Genomic DNA, 24,897 nt, shown 5'->3' with positions numbered 1-24,897 from the left:
GGTGTATTATCAGTCAGATGATATGAGGTACCCTAAAGTTCATTTTTATCTTTACACGTAATTTTCATGCTTGAATCATTTGGGGTCGTTCTAGGCTGATTTTCTCCAATGACCATTTTATCTTAACCCATAGTTCTTCCTTTCCTAGTGAATACATATTTACTAAGAAGCTGGGAAAGTAGATTTAATGTATTTGTGAAATTTTCATTCTTTATACATGTTAAAAATTAAGTAATGAGAAATATTAAAAATACTGCTTTTAGAATATAGTTATATTCATAATTATTAAGGAAACTATATAAGATTGCTTAAGTAGTATTTTAAAGGAATGCATCACATGATTTTAGTTGACTATCTGGGTACTTTATCTGCCGTTCCTGTAGTTAGGTTGACTTTCGGGAGGGAGTATTTGCTTCTATTTTTGAGTCATGACTCTACTTTAATTATCAAATTTTCTCAGAACCATACATTGTTGGAACTAGGAAAAGAATTTCACAATTTTGTTGGAATAATGGAAAGGAAACATTTGAGACTGATTATAGAGTCCAAGTTTTAAAATATTTTAATTAGATAAGCATGAATATTTAGAATTTAATTCATTAGATATATGAGTGATTATTCATTAAATAATTCAACTCAATCCATAGAAATTTTATCATTAAGGAACATTGAAATTTATTCACTGATTTAATTGTGCTCTTTTGACACTCTCGTTTCCCCCAAGTTGTGGTTTTCCCCTTTAACATCTCAGAGCAAATACTATCTTCTAGTGATATAGATTGTAGACAACCTTTACTTGCTATGAGAGTAATGAGAATGAGAGAGAAGAGTTCATTATTATATACCTTCAGGCACTTTCAGAGGTATTCATTTTTCACAATTCACAAATGCTTGGGCTGTAACACTGGATCAAATTGGATCAATTATTTCTTTCAGTATTTATTTGTTTATTATTTGTTTAGTTTAAACTTTTTATTGAAGTATTATAAATGTATATATATATATAAACATAGAAATGTACATGTATCTTACATGTAAGCTTGATGAATTTTTATAAGCTGCCACCTGTGTAACGAACACAAAGAACAGCTAACACTTTTTAATTTATTTTTTCTTTTTTTGCAAATTCCTTCAGCTCTGTTTCCCATGATCAAATACTTGCCCTACCCCAAAGTTAGCAGATTTACTTTTTTTCACTCTACAATACTTCTGAAAAAGAATGAAATGTTGCCCAATATAATGAATCAGTACGCTGATGTATTCCAGACAGAAAATGTGCAGAACACGACTCTTTGAATTACTGGTTTAGCATGATTTTACAAAGAGAAGGAAATTATCTCCATAATAGGATGAACTTCTATAAGATCCTGAGCGTACATAGATTTGGGTTTTGGCAAGATAATATATGCTTCACATCAGCAAAATGTGATGAATATGAAAGAGAACAGAAGTCCCTACTCGAAGCAAAATGGTTCTTTTTAATATAATCTGAGTTCAGTAAATTCCTACTACACTGTTATCTACCCAACATACTTTATTCCACATTTACCTCTTTATAATATTTTCTTGGAATTCTAAAGACTAAAAAGTTTATTCTATCACTTTTTCTTTGTTCCATTTGAGGTAGATTTGTGCCCCATGCAAATGGTGCCTCTATCACTATACTATTATATGTGGAATAAGAAAGAGTGTGGGATTCTTTCTTGCCTTATTTAGTAACTATCTGAATGCTTGATTTTTAACTTAAATTACCTTTATTTTAACTTAACTCAGATGACTAATAGTTATACAACTATTTTTCCTATTCCCTGTTTATCTTTTTTCAGTCATTTCGCTTTGCTGGTCCCTTGGAAACTTTAATGCTAATTCTCATTAAAGTATCCTAAGGGCACTGAATTGATATATATTAGTTTTTAGTCTAGCATCCTTAAGATTTTTTCCTCCCCTGTAGCAGCTACATACATATATGTGCAGAGTCTTAACAGCAACAGGTGTTATCAGAGCTCTGATAGCCCCAAACACATGTCTATATCTTTTAAGCTCTCCTTCCATGTACTCTAGTATAGTGATTTATGCAATTAGGGTTTGGGAGAGCTTTTGAAATTAAATGAACAGATACATTTAAAACTTTTTGACTTTACATTCCTTTACCACACATGAAGTCTTAATTATGCTTGCAATCATCCAGATGCTATCTTGTATATCTCTGTGAGTGATTCCTTCCGGACATATATGAAATCATAGGAAAATATGCTTTTTGATGGATAAACTTCAATCATGGAATTGTAACATCTTTTACTAATCACGTATGGATATAGCAAAAAAAAAAAGGAATCTTAATGTCAGATTATATAGTGTATAAAAGGCTCCAGGAGAAAGACAATATGCCTAATATTTGTACATGAGTATTCCAGCATTTTAAAGAGTGCCTTCAAAACAAATGCCAAAAGATGAAAAATTATCAAAGCATCTTTTCATTGGGAAAAAAGATTCCACAAATAAGCAAGAAAGTATAATAACTTGATTTTAAACACACATAGAGCCAGAGATAATACAAGAACAGCTTAATCCTGCCCTTCTCTTTTATTTTTTCCAGGGAAAGAGAGTTGGCTCTTTCCACGTATTGCTGTTTGCAGTACAAGAAAAAAGAGAATAACATAGTCTTCAATATTTCTTACTATTAGGCTCTCTCTTTGTCCATTGTTTAGATTTTCAGCTGAATTTGATTTCCGGACATATGATTCAGAAGGTGTTATCCTGTATGCAGAATCTTCTGATCAGTCAGCTTGGTTCCTGATTGCACTTCGTGAGGGAAAGATTGAAATTCAGTTTAAGAATGAATATACAGCCAAAATCACAACTGGAGGCAAAGTTATTAATGATGGTTTATGGAATATGGTACGTTTTGCTGAATTCATAAAGAATCTTTCCACTTTGATGCAATTTGTATAAAATCATTGATCATTTTTTTAATAGTGATACCAAAGCAAAATAATTTTGGGTTTATCTGATGTTGTGTGAAGTATATTCTACATGCTGTAAATCCCTGAAACAACCTGAGAAGTTATTATCTCTCAATATATTGCAGATTTCCCATAACTGAAGTTGTTTTCAGTTATTTGCTTTGTTAAAGACAGCTACTCTGTCCTTAACTTTTTACCTTTTTTAGTGGCTGTCACTGGGTGTACAGTGATATCGCTTCTATAGGTCAGGGGTTATTCAAAGACCACTGATCAAGGACAACTACACTGAATAGCCATCAATATTTTTAATGTAAAAGAGAAATACACATAGTAACAAAATAAAAAATTTAATTTAATTTTAAATATTATCATGTAGGTATAATCAGTTTGTACAAACAGGATACATTAGCTGGTACCAATTATAGTGCTTAAAAACTAGCATTTTTAGATAATCCCTAAAAGTGAGTCTTTATTTTAATAATCAAGAACAGCACTTTAATTTACTGTATTAAAATGGAACTTTTCGTGGAGAAGGAATTACTTGGAGGAGGGATTACTGTTAGTCCACAGAGGGGAGAATTCCTTTCCGCAATTAAATCAATGCTACTTTCAGCAGAGAACAGCTGAGAGAAGAATGTTGTGCCCCAAACAGACACTTTCTAAGCCTGTGGGAACTGACAAGAGGTCCATGTTGAGCAGCCATGTAAAGTCATCACTAAATTATTTCATTCTATATTTATCCACTCTTGCAGTCATATACTCAATAAGCTTTTAGTGAGCACGTTTAAAGTGCTACATCCCTGAGTTCAAGGCACTAAAACTATAGCAAGAGTTTGTCCTTGCTCTTGAGGTTAGTACCTCACAGTTTAGTAGCTGATGCTGCATTATGAACTAATACAATATAATGTGAAATATGTTACAGGAAGGTGGTAATAAAGAACAGCTGGGTGCAGATGTGGTTCACCACAAGGGGGCTGGCTGTCATTTGGCAGCCATGGATTTTGGGCTCCTAACTCTAAAAGAATAGTGTCTTCACAAGATCAAAAGCAACTGTCAGAGAAGTCACTAAAATTCTCTGACTTCTGATGCTTATTAGTGTATCTTTGTTACTACATCTTTCCCACTACATCTGTATCTAGAATATTTGATGCATACAGCTATATCTCCAATGAGCTGAATAATACATTTTAATGCCTAAATCACCTATCTAAAACTGCTAAAATCAGTTTTGCAGCAAAAGACAGTGAACAGAATTTTTTCTAATGAGCTTATACAAATTGAAAATATCAGCTGTTTGAAGATGAATTTAGATAAATTTCTAGGTAGGATATAATATGTATAAAGAAGAAGGTAAATATTTATCTGTGAAGTTATCATGAGTTGCAAGTAGTGTTTATTAAAGAACTGTTCATGAGTGATATTATTAAAGACAGGATTCGGGATGGATGGAAGGTAGCTGTTCAGTTTCATTTTATTTGTCTCCTATGTTTATGATTCTTGTTAAAAAGAAACTATTATTTAATGATATGCCCATGGTTTTTTTTTTCTTTCTTTCTCTTTTTTTTTTTTTTTTTTTGCGGTATGCGGGCCTCTCACTGTTGTGGCCTCTCCCGTTGCGGAGCACAGGCTCCGGACGCGCAGGCTCCAGACGCGCAGGCCCAGCGCCCATGGCTCACGGGCCCAGCCGCTCCGCAGCATGTGGGATCTTCCCAGACTGGGGCACGAACCCGTGTCCCCTGCATCAGCAGGCGGACTCTCAACCACTGCGCCACCAGGGAAGCCCTATGCCCATGTTTTAACTAAAACACTTAAATTAAAATCTCCGTCTATAAACTGAATACAAGTTTATATAAAAAATAAAGTTTAAGAACAATAAGCAAGTCAGAAAAAAACTTGACTCTGGTAATAAACTTGGTGCTGGCTGTTTTTCTTTAAATTGTAATTCAATATTGTAACAATTTATGCATTTTACCTCCCCCCGCAATAAATAACATTTCTTTTTTCACTCCATATCTTTTATATTTAAGAGATTGTATGGGAGCATGGTAGTTTTACTAACTTTTAATCCTGATGATTTATTAAAGAATTATATACTGTTTCAAACAAATTTATGCAGCACAGAAATTATTTCAAATAAATAAATACTTTAAATAAGTATTTTAATTTTAATTAATGACAAAGTGGTTAAGTTAAATTAATCTGTAAACTGGACTATTCACTTTATAGCAATTGTTTCACTAATATTAAATTATTTTTAAATTTTAAATAAAATACTTTAAAAATAAGAAATTAGAATTAAAGCATATAACAGAATTGTTTTGTAATTCAGATTAAAAAAATTGAATGTGTAATGATTAAGTCATTAGAATGGCTACAACCTGTAGGAATAAGTATTGTTACTTTGTAAGTGATTATTATATTTCATAGTTGGGTATAATCCTAATATTGGTGGGAAATATATAATTTGTATAATAACTTCATTTATTCAACAAAATATTTATTGAGCACTTTATGTGCTATTCCTTCTTCTAGGTGGTGGGGATACAACAGTGAATAAAACAAAGTCCCTGCTCTAATGGAGCTTGCATTGTGGTGGTGAGATGAAAACCACAAATGCATCAACAAATAGACATGTCAGATAGTGATTAATGCTATGAGAAAAAAGAAAAGCGAGGCCAGGCAATAGAGAATGATGATGGTGAGTGTGCATATGGAATCAGGAAAGCCGTCTCTGATGAGATTACATTAGAAAGAGACTTGAGGGCACAAGACCGGAGAACTTTTGGGGGGAAGATAATTCTGTCACGTGAACAGCAAGTACAGAGTCTTAGGCTAACTTAGATGATTTTGAGAAGTGACATAATCTAATTTGCATGTTAAAAGATAATCCTGGTTAGGACCTAATGGCTTTGTGGAAACTAGACAGTAGAGAGTATGGACAGAATAGGATGTGGGGTTAGGAGACTATGGCAGTAACACAATGGAGAGAAGATGGCAGCTTTGACTGGAGTGTTGATAGTGGGAGTGGTGAGAAGTGGTCAGATTCTGTATATAATTGAAGGTCCAGCCTTCAATTTAAGGTAGATAAAAACTTTTTGGTATTCAGTGTAAAGAGGGCTTTAAAGGCCCTGAGATTGGTTATTGTCAATCTATGGTTTTAAAATCTATCACATCCAATATAATGCTCTAATTATTATATAAAAAAGAAAATAATTTTTAAAAAGTAATATATACTTCCATATGTAAATGCTCAAGTTCAACTATAATATTTGTCAAAGCTTACTCCTATACATAGAATAACATGAAAGCTACAACTGAAGACATGCTGGGGGGTGTTGTATTGGCAACTCAAAGACCATAAGTGCATAAATGGTGTTGCCATTAGTAATAGTAATTTTCCAAAATGGTGAGAAAATCTTGATAAAAATCCAAACAAAACAAACATCAGTCTGTTCTTTGTTTACAAGATTATTACATTCTTGAAAAATTCAGTGAATGCTGAAATGGTGCAACAGATATTTTGTGTTTATATTACACACAAACACAGGTAATTATAAGCATGAGTATACCCTACATGAATATCTACTAGGAATGTTCAGAAAATTTGTAGGATATTGGATATTTTATTATTTATTTTGCATGACTATCCTGCATATTGCAGGGTGTGTCTAGCATCTTGCAATGTCAGCATACTTCTTACTGTGAAAACTAAAAGTGCCCACCACCCCCAAATTTGCCCTAGAGTGGGGCAGGAAAGCCCCCTTTAAAAATATTTGCATGACTAGAGGGATGAACTCTGGGGCTTATTATAGAGGTTGAGAAGAAGAAGAGGATCCAGCAAAGAAGGCTGAGAAGGGGTGTGAGGAGAAGCAAGCCAGATGGAGGTCCTGGAGGCTAAGTTAAGAACATCTTTCAAGGAGGGAATAATCATTAGAATAAAATGATGGTGACTGGTTATATTAAGGACAGAGCCTTGACCAACTTTAAATCTGTAAATGTTACCAAATTTATTTACTTTACTTTAGAGCATAGTTTTTTCCTTCCTGTAGTTGTGCTTTAATATGCCTATTGTTTGGCTTCCCTGATTGATAAGTAAACGAAGAGTTTGCATTTTGAGTCCTACAGTTTTACATAAGGAGATTGCAGCAGTGGTTCTTCAAATTGCCTTTATGGGAAGATTTTTTTAAAAAATATTTATTTATTTTCCTTATTTTTTTGTCTGCATCAGGTCTTATCTGCGACACACGGGATCTATGTTGAGGCATGTGGGATCTTTTTGTTAAGGCGCGCCGTCTCTTCATTGCGGAGCTCAGGCTTCTCTCTAGTTGCAGCGTGCGGGTTTTCTCTTTCTAGTTGTGGCTCGCGGGCTCCAGAGCCCGTGGGCTCTGTAATTTGCGGCACGTGGGCTCTTGTTGAGGCTCGCAAGCTCAATAGTTGTGGCATATGGGCTTAGTTGCCCTTCGGTATGTGGTGATCTTAGTTCCCCGACCAGAGATCAAACCCTCTTTCCCTGCATTAGAAGGGGGATTCTTTACCACTGGGCTACCAGGGAAGTCCAGGGAAGATTTTTTTATTATTATTATTGTTGGTTACCACTACTTCCAACCTTTTTTAGCAATCCAAACTACTTTCAAAATTGGAAAAACCCAATTTAATTTAATGTATTGTGCTTTCTTATGACCTCAACTATCTTTGAATTTTGAAATAAAATATAATTTGTGCATAATGAACAGAATATTGAATGTACTAACTTCTCTTAATTTATATTAAAAATTGATTTACCTTATTGATTTCATATTTATACTATCAGACAAATGCAAAATAAGGGCACTTAAAAGTTTTCTAAGATTTTGTAGAGTGACTCACTTTCTTTTTTTAAACTGTTAATTTTATGGCACACTGGTGTTGAAAGATATATATTATACATGGGTGTTTAAATGTAATGGAAAAATATTGATTTTTAAACTTTAAAATATGGTGTCGATTTAATTTTCGATCAAGAATTACCACACTAAAACACATTTTTATCACCTTTATACTAATGTGACATTTCAAATGTATTGGAACAAATTAACAAGTACAGTAAAATGATTACTTTGGAAAATTATATACTGGAATAATAACAGGATTTTTCAATCATGGTGTTTCAAATGAAATGCAGTAATGTTTGGTTGTTTGATAATTTTTGTCTTTTTAATTATAGGTCTCCGTGGAAGAACTAGAACAGAGTATTAGTGTAAAAATAGCTAAAGAAGCTGTAATGAATATAAATAAACCTGAAAGCCTTTTTAAGCCTACCAATGGGTTTCTAGAAACCAAAGTATACTTTGCAGGAATACCTCGGAAAGTGGAGAATGCACTCATTAGACCGGTAACGATCCAAGCTTATATCATTCAACATGGATGAATTCCTTCATCTGTAATAGATTTGAAAATGTGTTTTTCTGAGAGTCAAATATATTTTGTTGAACACACCAACTGTGAAAACTTGAATTGAACATGGAAAAATAACATTATCAACCCTTGAAATTATATTAAGGAAATAAGAAAATGAATGTAGTGTTTTTGAGCCCATTTAAATTCCCAGCATTACTCATGGAGAAGTAGATTTTCAAAAATTCTCCAAGTATCAGTTCAACGTTAACATCATAATAGTCCATACTCAGCCATTAAACATATAAATACATATATTTGAGTCCAAAATTACATGATTTTGTAGAAGCCTGTCAAATAACTTTCTTAGGTCTGTTTTAGGACCAAAATTTGGGAGATAAGGATAGCACATAAGGTGGAATGTTTTAAAAAGAAAAATCTTCTGTGGGAATATAACTGCAGCCTGTCATAAATTGAAGTTAGATATAACAGATGATTTTCTGTATGTGATATTTGACTAACTACCATAGAAAAGGTTTCATGAAGGAGACTAATCAATGACCTTGAAGAGTTTAAAATTTTTCATTTGAAGTCGTGTCTCTGCCAATTTTACACTTGCTGATTTAACTTAAATATTGACCATTTTGTATCCAAATTTCAGTTACCTTAGCTTTTAAAAGATTTCTGTGATATGCTATAAAACCTGAATTAGTTAACTCATGTCAGAGTGAATATACCTGTCCTTTGAAATTGATAAATCAAGACATTTTTAAAGTAAAATAAATTACTCAAAAAGAATCAACTATTTGTGAAATGGCTGCATGTCTTGAATGTGGCTGGTTGCTTTGGTGAGACTGAAGAATGCAAACACTTTTGTTCCTGAAGAGGCTTAGTGTCTGATGGCAAGACAAACCTAGTTGTAAATGCAATTAAAGAAAAACAGAAAGCAGCTTAGAACTCAGGGGCACAGCTAGAAGCATATATGGAACTCGAGAGCAGAAGAGTTAGTGCTGGATGACGCAGATGGGGCAGGTGGGGCTTGAGGTGTTAAAAATCATTAGGATCCCAGTGGAGGTCTCTGATGGCGTAAGCTCACTTTTACTGAAAAAGACTGTCCATCTGAAGGACACCTTGAACAAAATTTAGATAAAATTCAAAATATTTTAAATACTTTAAAATGTCATCAAAGAAAGAATTTTGCCTCTAAATGAAAACCTATATCTATAATCAATTAAGCCACTTCACTTATGAGTCTGTCTTTTTTAAGTTTAAAATGCTTTCATTGATCTATATTTTAAATTGTTAGATTAACCCTCGTCTAGATGGATGTATTCGAGGCTGGAATTTGATGAATCAAGGAGCTTCAGGAGTAAAGGAAATCATTCAAGAAAAACAAAATAAACATTGTCTTGTCACTGTGGAGAAGGGTTCCTACTATCCTGGTTCTGGAGTTGCTCAATTTAGCATAGATTATAGTAAGTGATTTCCCATTTTATCTTTCTTTTCTCATTACTGTTTAAATTTATTCATTAACAAACAGCAATAATTCCTTCAGTAAACATTGTTGAGTACTTACTATGTGCCAGATATAGTGTTAGGCTTATTCATACTGTTATATATTTTTAATAGAATTTTTCCAAGTATATTGGCAGAAAAAATGTAGTTGAATATGCTTATGTTGTTACTTAAAGGTTACTGGCACATAATCTGATTAATTTTGGGTAAGTTAAATTGACCTGTTTTAAGGTTCACCAGTTTCTCAGTTGTACTGAGTCTACTGATTAATGCATCAAAAGTATTCATCTTTATTTCTAGCATTTCCGTTTAATCCTTTCCTAAAATGTCCACCTCTTTGTTAAAATTTCCCATCTGTTCATGCATGTTGTCCATCTTTTCCACCCAAGCCTTCAACTTATTAATCATAATTAAATTCCTTGTCTGACAGTTCCAATATCTGTGTCATATCTAAATCTGGTCATATTGATTGCTTTTTCTCTTGACTATGGGTCATTTTTCCATGCTTCCTTCTGCATTTAATAATTTTTGTTTAAAGGTGGGTGTCAGATAAAACAGTAGAGACTGAGATAAATAATATTTATATTTGGAGATGAGTACAGCTCTCCTTTTGCTAGACACTTAATGAGGGGACTTGAATCAATCTAGTCAAGAATTGAGCTGCTTCGGTTTTCTTGTTTCCATGACTACCCTTCAAGTTCCTTTAATATACCTTGTGCTTAGGGTAGTGGCCGGAGGATTTTTCTTAATAACTGATCTACCCTCAGCTTTAGATATTCCTTTCATTTGCCTCAAGAAAGTGTCTCTCCCTGGTCTTGTTTCACTCCCAGAAGTGCTCTTAGTTGTTACTTGACATTTGCTAGCAATTTAGAAGGGTCTGGGGGTCAGAGGAGCATTCTCTAATGTTCTGGTGCAGATTCAGTCTTAGACAGGTGTTAACATTCCTGTGTCTCAGGGGTGTGGACTTTCCACTGCCCTGCTCCTGCCCACCAGTAAGGGAGATATCTAATGGTCAGGATTCAAGGTGTATTCCTGCTCCTTCCCCAGAGTAAATGATTTTTTGTTGTTGTTGTTGTTGTTGTTTTTTTGCTATTTTCATTCCCTAATCTGTAGGTGCAATGGGATTTTGATGTGACCTCATAGCAATAAGGTTTGCTGCCTTTCCCCTAATGCTTTAAGTCTTGCTTAGAGCAGACAAAGAGTGATCTGGGTGAGACTTTGTGCCTTTCCTGCAGGTTGCTGTTCCTCTCCCCTTGGGCTTGTACTAGGAAGGAAACTTTCTCTAATCTCTTTCTCTTCTCCCAGTTTTTCTCTTGAGCACCCAGTAAGATCCTTTGAATGGGTATGAATTTCCCATGTGTTTGCAGTTTCCCTGGCTTCTATATTCTCACACCAGCCCCTACTTGGACTTCAGCATTTTGTTAAAATTTTTACCTACATTCTTTTTACCAAATTGTATAGTGTTTGTTGTCTGCCTTGGCTAAGAGAGTACTCTCCTCCTGTTTCTCCCTCGAAGCACCTGTCTTCCTTTAGGTTTCTAGTCAGTTGTTCTGCAACCTCAGCTCTTGGTGATAGTTCAAGAAAAGCTGTACTTATATAGATAATTGGTCTTTTGTTGTTTTAAGAATGGGAACAGTACTCTCTGCGGTTTTCTATAGTCTAATAGGAACAGGGACTCTTGCCAAACCGACCCCAGGTTTTTACCTTTACAAATAATACTTCTGGGATATCCTTGGATATTTATCCTTGTACCCTCATGTGATTAATTCTGTAGGAGAGAATCTCAGATTCTCTCCATCAAAGGTTATGCAAAGGTATAATTCCTACTGTTCAATCAGATTCTCTTCCAAAGATGATTTATCAATTTATACTTTTACCAACAGAAGAAAGTTTATGCTTGGGATTTGTTTCTAATTTGAGAGTAGAAAAATTAAATCTTGTAGTTCTAATTATTATCCCAGTTTCTACTGAAGTTGAATATCTCACCATATGTTTATTAGGTATTTGTGTATCTTAATTATTTTATTAGTGTCTCTGTCTTTTTGTGTTTTAGGAGTTCATTATTTGAGCTACTAACAATGTGTATTATAAATTTAGTGTTGATTTGATATCTCTGCTTTAAGAAAAAAACGTATTTTAAATTTTTTATTTTCAGCCTTAAAAAGTATTACTACAGTTTTAAGAAAGCATCTTACACTAGTGCTTTCTGTTTCCTAACATAAATTAATACAATGTCTTTAACTTTAGCTCTGTTCTGTATATGAAGGTTTTTTTTTTTTTTAAGTTTAAATTGAGTTGATGACTGGACATAGGCAAAAACTAGGCCCACAATTTGTTCAAAGGACAAAAAAATCTCTGAAAAGAAAATGAAAATAAGAGTTTTATTGCACCTGAAAGAAATTACTTTCATAAGTAATTAGTTATTTCACAGATAATATGAAAGTGACCTACTTTATAATTAATATTTAATGTTACATTATAATTTCTGTACATTTGCATGTTCATTTTAGTTTGAGTTTGTTAATATCTTAGAGTAAATTTACTTACTTCAAAATGATTATATGCATTTTTTTTCTCTTGCATGGGAATTAAAGGATTATAGTGAAAAATGTTATAGTATTAGATGTGGCTAAATGGAAGAATATCTTGTCAAAGGAAAATTATTTTCTCCATTCACATCCACCTTTTTAAAGCCTCCAAGTAGTATTTGGGCTATTGTTATACATTACTTTATGTTGAATAATGAAGACTGCATTCAGATTGTAAAGTAATATTTTCAGAAATCAAACTATTTTGAAATCATATTAATTCAACAAATATTTGTTAAGTGACTGCTGAGGAAGACAGTGATGGTTGAGACATGTAGAGCTTACACTCTAGTTGGGTAGACAATTGACCTAGTAATTAAGAGAAAGAATGTTAAGTATTATGATAAGAGAATCACACAAGAGTTCCTATTAGAATTTCAAAGTTAACTATTGACTTCAGAGTATTTCTCTACCATTAAACCATCCCACACCCCTATGTACAGAAATCATACTTTGCTTTCCCACTGCTCTAATCTGACCCCTATATGGAAGAGGAGTGGGGCGGGGGATGGCAGCTATACCCAAATTTTCCCTCTGAAATAGTACAATAAATGTGTTGAACTTTCTTCTAATGTGTACTTTAAACTACAACCACTCTGAGATTTGACCACTGGAGAATATATGACAGAAGGAAGAGCTATTAAAGAGCAAATGGAAAATTCATAGTAATCCTGAACACCACAATCCAGAATTGTAGGAAGAACAAAAGGATGAGGCTCCATCTGTGTTTCTTGCCTGCATTAAAAACTGTTTTTCTTTTGCTTTGTTTTGCCTTGGTTATATAGATCATTGAAAAAGAGGACTAAAATCTTTAGTATCACACAAAGATAGCTTTGAGTATTGATAAGATTATACTTAATTCCTTCTGGTGCACCTTAGGAGGACATTGATCCTGCTTCTGTTTCATTGTTTAAGCAGAGAATGTATCCAATCCTGAGGCTTGGCAAATAAATGTGTCCTTGAATATTCGCCCATCGTCGGGCACCGGTGTTATGTTGGCCTTGGTTTCCAGTAACACAGTGCCCTTTGCCTTGTCCTTGGTGGACTCCACCACTGAAGAACTTCAGGTAACTTTAAACCTTTATGATCCTTGGTTTGTAATTTTTTTAATCCATAAAATGGGTAAAATTGCAGTATTTACCTCAAAGTGCAAAATTAAATAACTTATATAAGCTATTTGGCACAACCTCTTAGCACATCATTAAAGATTCAATAGATATTCATTATTGTTACTTTTTTGCTGGCTTATTTCCAAGGTTTGAACCAACAAGTAAAGGGGTGGGAGGGGGGCAATGGAAAAGCCTATTGCAGTCTATAGCTCAGATTAGGCAGACTCACACAAAGGTTGCTTGGAGTCTTCTCTGAGTACCCAGAGATCTGCCCTTATTCAGAATCTTTGAAGTATCATGGGAATTTGTATGTATTAACAAAATAGAAGTGAGTCTGACTGCAATCCACTCTGAAATGTTCAGTGCCTAATTATAATGTTTTGTGTTTTCTGGCACTCTTAATCTTTTCTCCCATAAGTAAATTAGGAAAGACTACAGAAAACTAAAACCAGTCTATTTGGCTTCCTGCTGGCAACTCTGCCTTGAAATTAGGAGAAAGCACAGGAAAAACTCTTGGATAGAAGAAAACATGAGAGTTATCAGATCTGTATTATTCAACTTCTATTAGAGGCTAATAGTTCTGTCTTTGTGTCATCCACAGTGGGGGGATTCCAAGTTACAGCAAGCAGCTTTTGTTTGTGCCAGCGGTTGGCTTGGATGCTCTCTGTGGCTTTTAGAAAGAGACATATAATTGAATAATGCCTGTAGTGATAAAAAGGGATGCTATTTGCCACTTAAAGGATGGATGGGGGGAGCTTCTGGTGGTTAACTGTAAGCAACCTAAAAAGATCCTGCTGAGCTTTTGTCTCCAGTGACCACAGGAGCTTGCTACATTTGGGTTTCAGCTTTTTTTTTTTGGCTTGTTTGTTTTGTTCTTTAAGCAAAATGGAAATCCTGCCTTCAACACTCTATTCACATGGTAGAGGAGGTTAACAAGTGCCATGTCTTTGATATTTATTTTATTTATTTTATCTTTTCTGTGTTTGTCTTCATGGCCACAACCCCCTTTTTTTTTTGATGTGTCAGATTGCCTTCTTATGATCTGTGAACAACATTTCATAACATTATTCCACATAATATTGATCATTCTGGAACATTTTCTCAGCTGACTTTTCCTGAGTTCAGGATATGCATGTGTATAACACAGTAACAGATTTCCTCAGCTAAGCTGTATTTGGGAAGTATAGGCTTCACTTAGCATTGGTATCTTGGATTCCTAAGTAAACACTTCAGACTATCTTTCTACCATCTGAGAGGCATCATAACAACCGTTTCCCTCGTTTTGATTTTATTTTTTCTCTCTTTTTATATTTCCTCTACACTCCAGGAAGCTAGATGCATAGATGACCCTCAAAAAGTTGAGTAATTTAGTTTATCAGCAGTTTGAAAAGTTCAGAAAAAAAATATATATAGAGAGAGAACCTTCTGGTAAATACTCTGTAACTTACTGCTGGCAATCCTGGTTTTTCCTTCTCAGAGACTTCATAAAATTTGTCCCAAGTCTACAGGATTTCTTGTGTGGCACAAATAAACCTTTCAGTCTTGCTGGCATGTGCTTACTAAAGCACTTCAAAATTTCCAAGTCTTTTCCCCAACAAAGAATGATTCAACTCCTTCCTTTTCCATACGTAGGTTTTGAAATTAGGAAGGCTCATAAACAGAAATGTATTGCTTAAGACACTACTTTGGTTCCCATTGTTGGTGAGACAATGCTGTTAGTTTATTGAATTTTCGGAACCTGCTATACGTGTATATCTTAGCTAAACCTGGAGTTTTTAAAACTAATGTGTATTTTAAAATTATGATTACGATAATAGTAGTTTTTTCATTTAAATAAATTTCAAAGTTCTATCATACTTTTCCCCACCTCATTGAAATTCTGTTTTTGAATTTCACAAACTAAAATCTCTCTTAAGCAGCATTAACGTTAGTACATGTTTATATTGCGTCTTTGCTCTGTTCTTCAGGATATCCTGGTATCTGTTGAAAATATGGTAATAGCTCGGATAGAGGCCCTAAGTCTGTGTTCTAATCAACAATCCCTTCTGGAAATTAGAGTCAACAGAAACAATTTGGAGCTGTTGACTCAAAATAGAAAAGACAGCTTCCACTCTGAAGACTTTCAAAGACAATTTGCCATCTTGGACAAAGCAATGAAAGAAACAGTGGCCACTTACTTGGGTGGCCTTCCAGGTATCTTCTTACTTTTTCTTCAGTTTTAAAAAGTATATTTTAAATGAAATTAATAGTATTTTAAATATGTAATTGTAGTAAAACAGCATCTATCTATCTATCTATATCTATATCTATATATACAGCATATGTAATTAGAGTAAAGGGGCATCAGAAGGGAAGAGAAAATTCCAGTATCCATTATTCTTTTTCTGGGGGTTTGCATGAACATTTTATTGGTACATTTAATTTATTTAATGGTAAACTGAAACTAACCAAGCTTTGCTGCATTTGACTGTCCTACCCAGAGATGATTTATTATTTCGCTTTATCCTCACAGTTATCTTCTGAGTTTAATATTTATTCTTCAATTCAACCATCAGTCACCCAATATTATTAAGAACCTACGTCTCAGGCAGTAGGGACACAGCAATAAACAAATGGATATGATCTCTCCTCTTAAGGCCTTTACAATCTAGAGGCAGAGGTAGATATTAAACAAGTGATTAGGAAAATATAAAAAAAATTCATAACTTCTATGAAAAAAAAGGAGGGGTTGCTATTAGAGCCTGAAAATGAGGCTTGATCTGGTTATGGGGGCCAGGAACAAGCTCTCTGAAGAAGGCAATAAGATACAAATCTGATATTTGAAGGATTAAATGAAGTTAACCAGGTGATGAGGGTGGAGACTGGAGCTAGTATGCAGGTAAAAGTGTCCATGGCAAAGTGGAAAGGGGTTGACATGCTTGAGGAATATATAGAAGATCAGTATGGTGAGAGCACATTGGGCAAGGGGGATGGTACTGCAAGAGGAGGCTGTGAAATGGGTGGGTGGGTGGGAGGTTTGTAGACCTGGTTCAGTGTCGTGCATCTTATTATTAGAGCCTTGAGAATCATTAAAAAGTTTTAGACAAGGAGGCGGTATATCAATAATGAAGTTTAAAAAAATTCCCCTGCATAATGGATGGAGATGGACAGGTGGGAGACAAAAGTGGATGAGATGAGTTGGGGGCTACTGAAGTAGTTCAGATGGAGAAGCAGAAATAATCACAGTAGTGACAACGATACTGCCATCGTGCATATTTAGTGCATAATAAACAGTCTGGGCATTGTTCAGAGTGCTTCAATTATATCAACCCATTTGATATTTAAAGTAGTCCTGTGAGGTAGGTACTATTGTTATCTCCATTTTGCAGATGAGGAAGCTGGGGAAGCTGCTGTACTAGGGTGAGGGCAGTGGAGATAATATACAGTGAATAGATTGGAGATGTATGTGAGAAACAAAGTTATTAGAAATTAATGATTGAAAGAAGCTCTTAGGTATTTGGCATGAGCAGTTGCATGGGTGAAGATTCCATTTACCAAGATGGGGAAAACTGGAGGAAAAATAGTTAATATTGGAAAACATAAAATTGCCATCAACACTTTTCTTTAAATGACAAAAAAATTGAGACAGAAAGTTTTTTAGAAGCATTTTCAAATACCATTTGCATGTTATTCTCATGGGGAGAATTCTGAGTTTGATGTCTAGACTTCTAGTAACCTTCATTAAGTTACTTTAACTGCTCAGTGTGTTCATTTCCCATATATGGAAATTTTATCTGGGTTTTGGGGGAATAGAAGTAAACAGGCTGTAGGAAAATTCCTTGGAGGTCTAGTGGTTAGGATTCGGTGCTTTCGTTGCCATGGCCCGGGTTCAGTCCCTGGTCGGAGAACTGAAATCCTGCCAGCCATGCGGCGCGGCCAAGATATACAAAAAGAAAAAAGAAGTAAATAGGCTGCAAAAGTTATAAATAGACCTATAGATAGATAGATCCATGGATAGATATAGATACATAGTTACATTAACGTGATTAATTATTAGGAAGTAAAATTACAGTTCAAATGAATGAATTCTGCATTGAACTCCACCTACTACCTTATTCACAAATTAGTTGAATGCAATTTTAGGAAATCAAACAAACAATGAAAGGGTTCAAAAGCAGTGAAAATATCAGAATTTCAGTGGTTCCAGGACTTTGGCAACAGCACTGAGAACTGACTTTAGGCAAGATGTGTTTAGAAAAAGAGTGAGGAAAAATTGAGGAGAACTGGAAATTGAGACGTTGAGAGTGTGAACTATGGGCTGGGTAAATTAATTGATATGCAAAATAGGCATGTTAAATTGCATGTTATGAATTAAAAATCAGGGGAAATAGATGATTCTGAGGATATTTATAATAGTGGTATAACCTATGATAGTCAGCCAGACTTGAAAGGTTTTCTTAAAAGATGCTATGAGCCCATAGAAAAGTATGGACTTATTCACTACATTGGCAAGTTAGAAGTGGGGCATTTGAAGTATATATATATATTTTTGCATAAGACACTGAGGAGGAAGAATAAGGGCTGAAGAATATCCATTGGGATTAAAATTTATGGAGATGAGATGCCAAAAAAAGAGGAAGCAAGTAGAGAGATGGATGTTTTGAAGATGAACCACAGTTCTTAGGAATCCAAGGGTGTCACCTAAGTATTAAGTTTGATAAGGAGAGTGAAAGTGTAGAAAGGCCTAGAGGCCCTATTTACTGAAGTATTATTAAAACTGTTATTTTTCAGAACACCAAACATTGCATAACAGTGAATTCCCTATCAAGACCTGCTATTGTATGCTCAGCAAGACACTATTTCTTTGGAAAATATAGAATTCCAGCAAAAATAAAAGAGATATATTTATTGTGGCATTTAAAAAAGATTTCCAAATAACTATAATTTTGAGTTGAAAAAATGAATTAATAATGCTTAAACTATCGCTCAGATTTAAAGAGGAAATAATAAAGTAGAACATCACAAGGAAGAATACGCTATTTTCTACTCTTTTTAAAGTATGTTTCTTTACCTAAGGTTTGGCTGGAACTGTTTACGAAATCAGAGGAACTCATGCTATGCTGAATTCAGTGCCAAGCACAATACCTTATATACACAGGAGTCACTTAATATGAATTTATTGAACAGAATTACATTATTAACTTTTCCTTTAGGATTAGATTTTGGTTGGAAATGGGCAGTCTGAATAATTCCTCTAACTATAAGCAAGTAATATGCTAATCCTGGGCTAATATTTTAATATTCTGTTTTTACAGATGTTCCATTCAGTGCCACACCAGTGAATGCCTTTTATAATGGCTGTATGGAAGTGAACATTAATGGTGTACAGTTGGATCTGGATGAAGCCATTTCTAAACATAATGATATTAGAGCTCACTCGTGTCCATCAGTTTGGAAAAAGACAAAGAATACTTAAGGCATCTTTTCTCTGCTGATAATATCTTTTTCCAGTGTGTAATTATACTTATGTTTCAATAATAGCTGAAGGGTTTTATCTGTGATGTGCAGACCTTGATTATTTCGTGGTACTTTAACCTGGAATTTTAAAAAGGTCCTTTTTCAAGAAAACAAGATTCTCTTGTGATACAAATCGCATTAAAAATATTCTTCTGTTCTGTCTAGAAATTAAATAATGAAACCTATAAAAATTTTTAATTTTCATTTTTTTGCTACAAATGACATTTCATTTTTATGTTTGTAAAATTTAATTTTATCATCATGAACTAGTGTTTAAATATCTTGTGTGTGTGTGTGGGGGGAAGGCAAGGAAGTTAAGCCTTTGTTGGAATCCAAACAAAAGTACACGTGACTAAATACCACTGTTACCAGTCCCTCCCAAGTCGGTCCCCAATAAAGGACCTTCTGCCTGGTGTAGCTTGAACCAATAGAAGGACACTGAGTTGTGTTCAGAAGCAAAGGAAAGCTTTGTTCTCTAATGAGAGAATGGAGAGGTGGAGGAGCTCCCGCTCTAGAGCACACGCAGCACACGCTCTCCCGACAGGCCGTGGGAGGGGCTGCTTTACAAGGATCTCAGCAGGAGGGGGTGGGGTTCTCCCCCGGCCGGCGCAGCTGTGCTGCTCACGCTCCAGATCGCAGTGCCTGGCGCAGCATCTCTGCACATGGCCCGCCGCCGCCATCTTGAACTGAGGGTCCTGCTTGGCGCTTCTGCACATGGGCCCCTAAACTAAGGTGCTGGCACGGTTTCTTAGGAGGAACTCTGGTCTGAAGGGCAGGTGTGAGGCCTCCACGTGTGGCCCCCTGTGAACAAGTGAACCTAGACTTGAGCACAAAGGAAAAGAAAAAGGTTAGACTTTATTTTATTACCCAGAAATTGTTAATGGGATTTGCTGGTGACACTATTGATCAGAGCAGATACTTTTTTGTTTTCGTTTTTTCCTCATGAAGGCAGAAGAGACATTGGCCTATTAAGTATGAATCAAGTGGAAGCCCTTAAAGCTTTATTCCAAAACAGTCCCTCAGGGGAACCAGCTAAGACTTCATCTTTCTTTCACCTGGTTTCACATTTGAACCAGTAGCTTTACTGAATTAGAAAATAAGTGGGACAAATTTTCATGAGAGCAACACATGAATCTTGCTGTTTAGTAATTGGATTTTATGAGGATGAGATTCTAGATTGTGTTCGAATGTGTGTAGAAACCTGGGATGGGTACTTTCCTTAAATTTGATTGTGTGGGTCACACAAGCTATAGATTAGAAAAGGCAGAACCTAAGGATGGAAAGAATGAATGAGAGAATGAATAATGTGGACGTTCATAGTTCTCCCTGGATCAAACTTCAGTTGCCAGAGTTAGTTCCTAGAATGTGATTGTTGAAGAACAAAAGGAACTATGAAAACTAGAACAGATTTTAATGAGAGGATAAGCACAGAGGGACACAGTTAATATTGTGTCTTTGTAATATATCTTTAAAGTAAGGAGGTAAGATTGCTAGGTACTTGCTGGTAATGCATTTCAGTTGGCAGTTTTGTCCCTCTCAAACCTACCATTCACATTAGGTATGTAGCAGATGCTTCACTGACAGTTTTAGAAAATAAACCTTTTTCCTCTATAGGTATTGTACATCATGTTAAACATAATTAATTGCTGATATTTTAAAAATTTATATGAATAATATCTCTTTTCTATCACGTCTTTGAACAGAACATAAAATTACAAAAATATACATGCAACTCTTCATTCAGCACAGTAGTTTTTTAGGAAAGACAAAGTTCAAATATTTGATTAATAGTTATGGTTGAGTTGTAGACTGATGCTCAGAAAGAGAAGAAAAGCAAAAGTAACATATATTGAGTGTTTGACATGTGCCAGAAATTGTGCTAGATAATCTTATTTGATGTAGCTTCTCTCCTGATTACCATCATGGACTGTGGTTGATGAATTTCAGCAAGCAACTATTGATAATTACAGTGGTGTAAAAAAGCAAGGAAGTAGTAAAACTGAAAGTAAATGAAAATTTTTAAAAAGGAAGAAAGGAAAAAATGAATTTTATTTGGGGAGGAGTTCTCTGATTCTCATCTAATTATGCCCAGATACAAGGATAGTTATGGAGATCAATTTCCCATTTCCCATGGAAAACAGAAACTTTCCAACATGCAGTGATCTTCATAGAGGCTCCAGAGGCTCATTTATAAACTGTATCTATCTTGAGATGCACTTACATATGACTTAGAAAGAGAAGGGGTCTAGATCTTTGATCTTGATCTTTGCCAAGATATACAGATTCCTACTTTTAAAGAGTAGTAGGGAACAGTGATTTCATGAAGGCCAAACAGGATATTTGGTGCTATTTGAGCTTTGCGTCATGAAAAAAATCTAAGCGACAGGGTCATTGCAGACTTCCCCTAGACTTTACCATTTACAGAGATGGGTTACATATTAGTGAAAATAATGGTTAATTTGTGAGAACAGAGTTATTCACCTCATTCTCCTGTTGGAAATCGTACTTGCAGTCTCAGTCACCATATGTGAGTCTTACAGAATATTTCCAATTTTCTTTTCATTCTGGAACTGGTATTATTGCTGCAGAGAAGACTTTTTTTGTATGTCTGTTTAATAATTGCCTTTATTTCTTTTAGAAATCCCTTAGGCCTTTAATCTCTATGGTCAGTATAGAAGAAGACTGTGATATTTAAAATAATTTCACTTCAGATGTCTTGATATTGCTATTAATAACATGAGCTTGGGAGAAGACAGGGACTCTGGAACCTCTAGGGACAGGTGTGATAAATTTCTAATTCGTCCAGCAATGAATATTCATCGAGCACCTACTCTGTGCATGTGGAGTCAAAGGTAGTAAAATGTCTAATGAGCTAAGTTCAACTGAATAGGAAGTGATAATACTCAATTAGGCCCATGGTAGACCCCAAACTCCTGTTCCTTGGAGTTACAAAGCTGGGCCTTTTTAGGTCATCCTCAGAAATTGAAGCAATAAAACTTAATCATTGCTCCTATATAGGAGTAGTTTGTTTTTTACAAATGAGACTGAATTGACAGTGATCTTGCACATGAGTTACTTGCTATACCAGGCTTCAAGCTTTAACAGAGAACTTTTATTTGAAAATTGGATCTTCTCCTGTAGAAGAGGCATTGGTCAGAGGTTCATCCAGTGATGTGCTTGGGTCTAGTCCTAGCCCATGGCTATCTTGTGTTCATGTTTACAGAGTGTGAAGGTGAGAGGCAGTTACATGGGAGGCACCCTATGAGGCTTTCTGGTACATATTAATATAAACAATGCAAGGCCAGATTACCAAAGCAGATTGAACCAAGATATGTGAAGCTAAGAGGGTCAGAAATAGAGGGGAACTGAGCTTAGAGAGGTTTGAAACAAGTAGCAGAGCACTGAGGCTGTGAGGTGTTTCCTGAGCCACAGTCAACCACTTCTGCAGTGCTCTGGACCTGCCATGGTTTAGCAATTGCCTGTGGATAAGAATAGCATCCAGTGGACTTACAGACTCATTTTTTGCTAACCTACTTCCCACAAGAAGCCTTCTCCAAAAATAACCCTAATCCTATGAGAGAAATAATATGATAAAATTTGCAGTTTACTAGTGAGACATTCTCTTTCTTGTTCAAGTTTCAAATGGTGGAATCTGAAATCTCATTCTGTAACTAGTCTCCAGATGGAAAAACCACTTGCTTAACTCTGGTGTTTCTCTAAATTGGTTTGAAGAGAAGGAAGATTGGGACAATATCTAGCTGACATAAGAAGGATCTAACATTATTATCTGGTGTTCACAAATAGTAAATATAAAATAATAATAAATTATTTATATAAATAATAAATATAAATGTAATAAATATAAAAACGTAATTAAACAAAGCATATTGAACACTGGGAGTGAGGCTGGAGCCTTCAGAGATGAGTATCTTCATGAGCCAACTTGGCATGTACAAGGTAGCCACAGAAATTAAGAGCTGGGTATAGAAAATAGCACAGTCTTAGACTTCTTTGTATATGTAGCAAGTTGTCAGGGTAATATTCAAACCCAGGATGTCTAGCTCAAGAGTCCACGGCCACATTCAAAACTTTATAGTGCACCTATATTCTTACTAGTTATCCCATCATTTAGTAAATGTTATATTGTTGGTGTGAACAAATTCTGTCTCCAGCTCTACATATAACCTGCTGTCTCATTGAGTATTAGCTGACAATATTATCAACTTAATGGTTTTGAGACAAATGTGTATTATTTAATTCAATTAAGCAAATGCTGATAATGATTCTGAAAACTTACATGCAGTGGGCACTCTGTATCTGTAGGTTCTGCATAGGCAGATTCAATCAGCCAAAGGTGGAAAATATTCAGGAAAAAATAATTCCAGAAAGCTCCAAAAAGCAAAACTTGAATTTGCCACACCTTGGCAACTACTTACATAGTATTTATATTGTATTACGTACTACAAGTACTCTAGAGGTTATTTAAAGTATACAGGAAGGTGTGCATAGGTTATATGCAAACATGAAACCATTTTATATAAGAGACTTGAGCATCCTTGGATTTTGGTAGCCTTGGGGAGCTTCTAGAGCCAATCTTCCTTGGATACCAAGGAACTACTGTAATTAGAACTCTGGGCTAGATACTGTCCTAGGAAAACAATGGAGAAAGTGCCCTAGTCCTGTTGTCAGTATATTCACAGTCTAGGGGATAGCAGACAAATGGAGAAGTAATTCAGATATTGACCCAAGTTTGGCAAGAGCTGCAACAGACATAAGCATTTGCAGGGGGTTATGGGGAGGAAGAAATGGATTTCAAATGGAAACCTAGTAAGGTGCTATTTTGAATTAGGCCCAATAAGATAGATATGAATTTCCATTAGTTTCTCTGCTTCCAAGTCCTATTCTCCACAATGTTTTCAGATGATCTGTCACAAGAGATCTTATTTCACTATAATCCTCAAAACCTCTTTTGTTTCCCTATCAGTCATTGCTTGAAGTACATATATTTAATCCTAGCTTTTAAGGGCTTTCATCTTTAAACCAGTGGATCTCAACCCAAATGCTTATTAGATTCACTGGCCCCATCCCAGACAACTATATCAGATGATTCCCCTGGTTAACCAGAGTAACAAGCCACAGATCCAGGCTCCGAGTACCTCTCTAATCTCATGCACCCTTCTCCCCATTCTTTTGTCTCCTGTGTGCATGTGAATGTGTACACACACACACACACACATGCATGCAAGCACGTGCACACAAACATAAAGCAAAAAAATGAGTTTGAAATAGGGACAGGAGAAAAGGATAGAGAGGAATAGGGGTATGTATGTGTGTATATGAACAAAGCCAGTAGGAGAGAAAAAGACAATGAAGAGGGCTTCCCTGGTGGCGCAGTGGTTGGGAGTCCGCCTGCCGATGCAGGGGACACGGGTTCGTGCCCTGGTCCGGGAGGATCGCACATGCCGTGGAGCGGCTGGGCTTGTGAGCCATGGCTGCTGAGCCTGCACGTCCGGAGCCTGTGCTCCGCAATGGGAGAGGCCACAACAGTGAGAGGCCTGTGTACTGCAAAAAAAAAAAAGTCAATGAAGAAAAGAGAAAATGAGAGAAGATAAGGATACAAAAACAGAGTGAAACATTTGGTAAGATACAAAATGAAGAATAAAGGAGAGGAAAAAGAGGAAGCAAAGAATACAAAAAGATACTGGGTGAAGAAGGTAAGGTAGAGATAGAGAAAAAAAATACAAAAAGCAGTATCTACTTTTCTGTAGACACAAATAAAAGTAGGCAGTGACAAGTTGAGATCTACAAAGAGATTAAAGAGAGACAGAGATAATTTGGTAGCAATAGAAATTT

At 35.4% G+C, this 24,897-nt stretch overlaps 1 protein-coding gene across 2 annotated transcripts in view; it reads left to right on the top strand.

Moving 5' to 3' along the window:
- Nucleotides 1–19,248, top strand: part of PROS1 (protein S) — a 60,838-nt gene extending 41,590 nt beyond the window's left edge. Inside the window, exons 10-15 of one of the 2 annotated variants that reach the window (XM_081235753.1) lie at nucleotides 2,709–2,898; nucleotides 8,167–8,334; nucleotides 9,643–9,811; nucleotides 13,355–13,506; nucleotides 15,516–15,741; nucleotides 18,843–19,248. In XM_081235753.1, coding sequence (XP_081091879.1) covers nucleotides 2,709–2,898; nucleotides 8,167–8,334; nucleotides 9,643–9,811; nucleotides 13,355–13,506; nucleotides 15,516–15,741; nucleotides 18,843–19,003 — 1,066 coding nt within the window. In that variant the 3' untranslated portion in view covers nucleotides 19,004–19,248. The remainder of the gene's footprint in view (nucleotides 1–2,708; nucleotides 2,899–8,166; nucleotides 8,335–9,642; nucleotides 9,812–13,354; nucleotides 13,507–15,515; nucleotides 15,742–18,842) is intronic. The other variant, XM_081235752.1, reaches the window with a different exon arrangement.
- The last annotated feature ends 5,649 nt before the right edge of the window (nucleotides 19,249–24,897 follow it).

The sequence above is a fragment of the Mesoplodon bidens genome, assembly GCF_964165515.1.
Source record: "Mesoplodon bidens genome assembly, chromosome: 5".
Taxonomy (NCBI): Eukaryota; Metazoa; Chordata; class Mammalia; order Artiodactyla; family Ziphiidae; genus Mesoplodon; species Mesoplodon bidens.
This window is presented reverse-complemented; position numbering and strand designations above follow the sequence as displayed.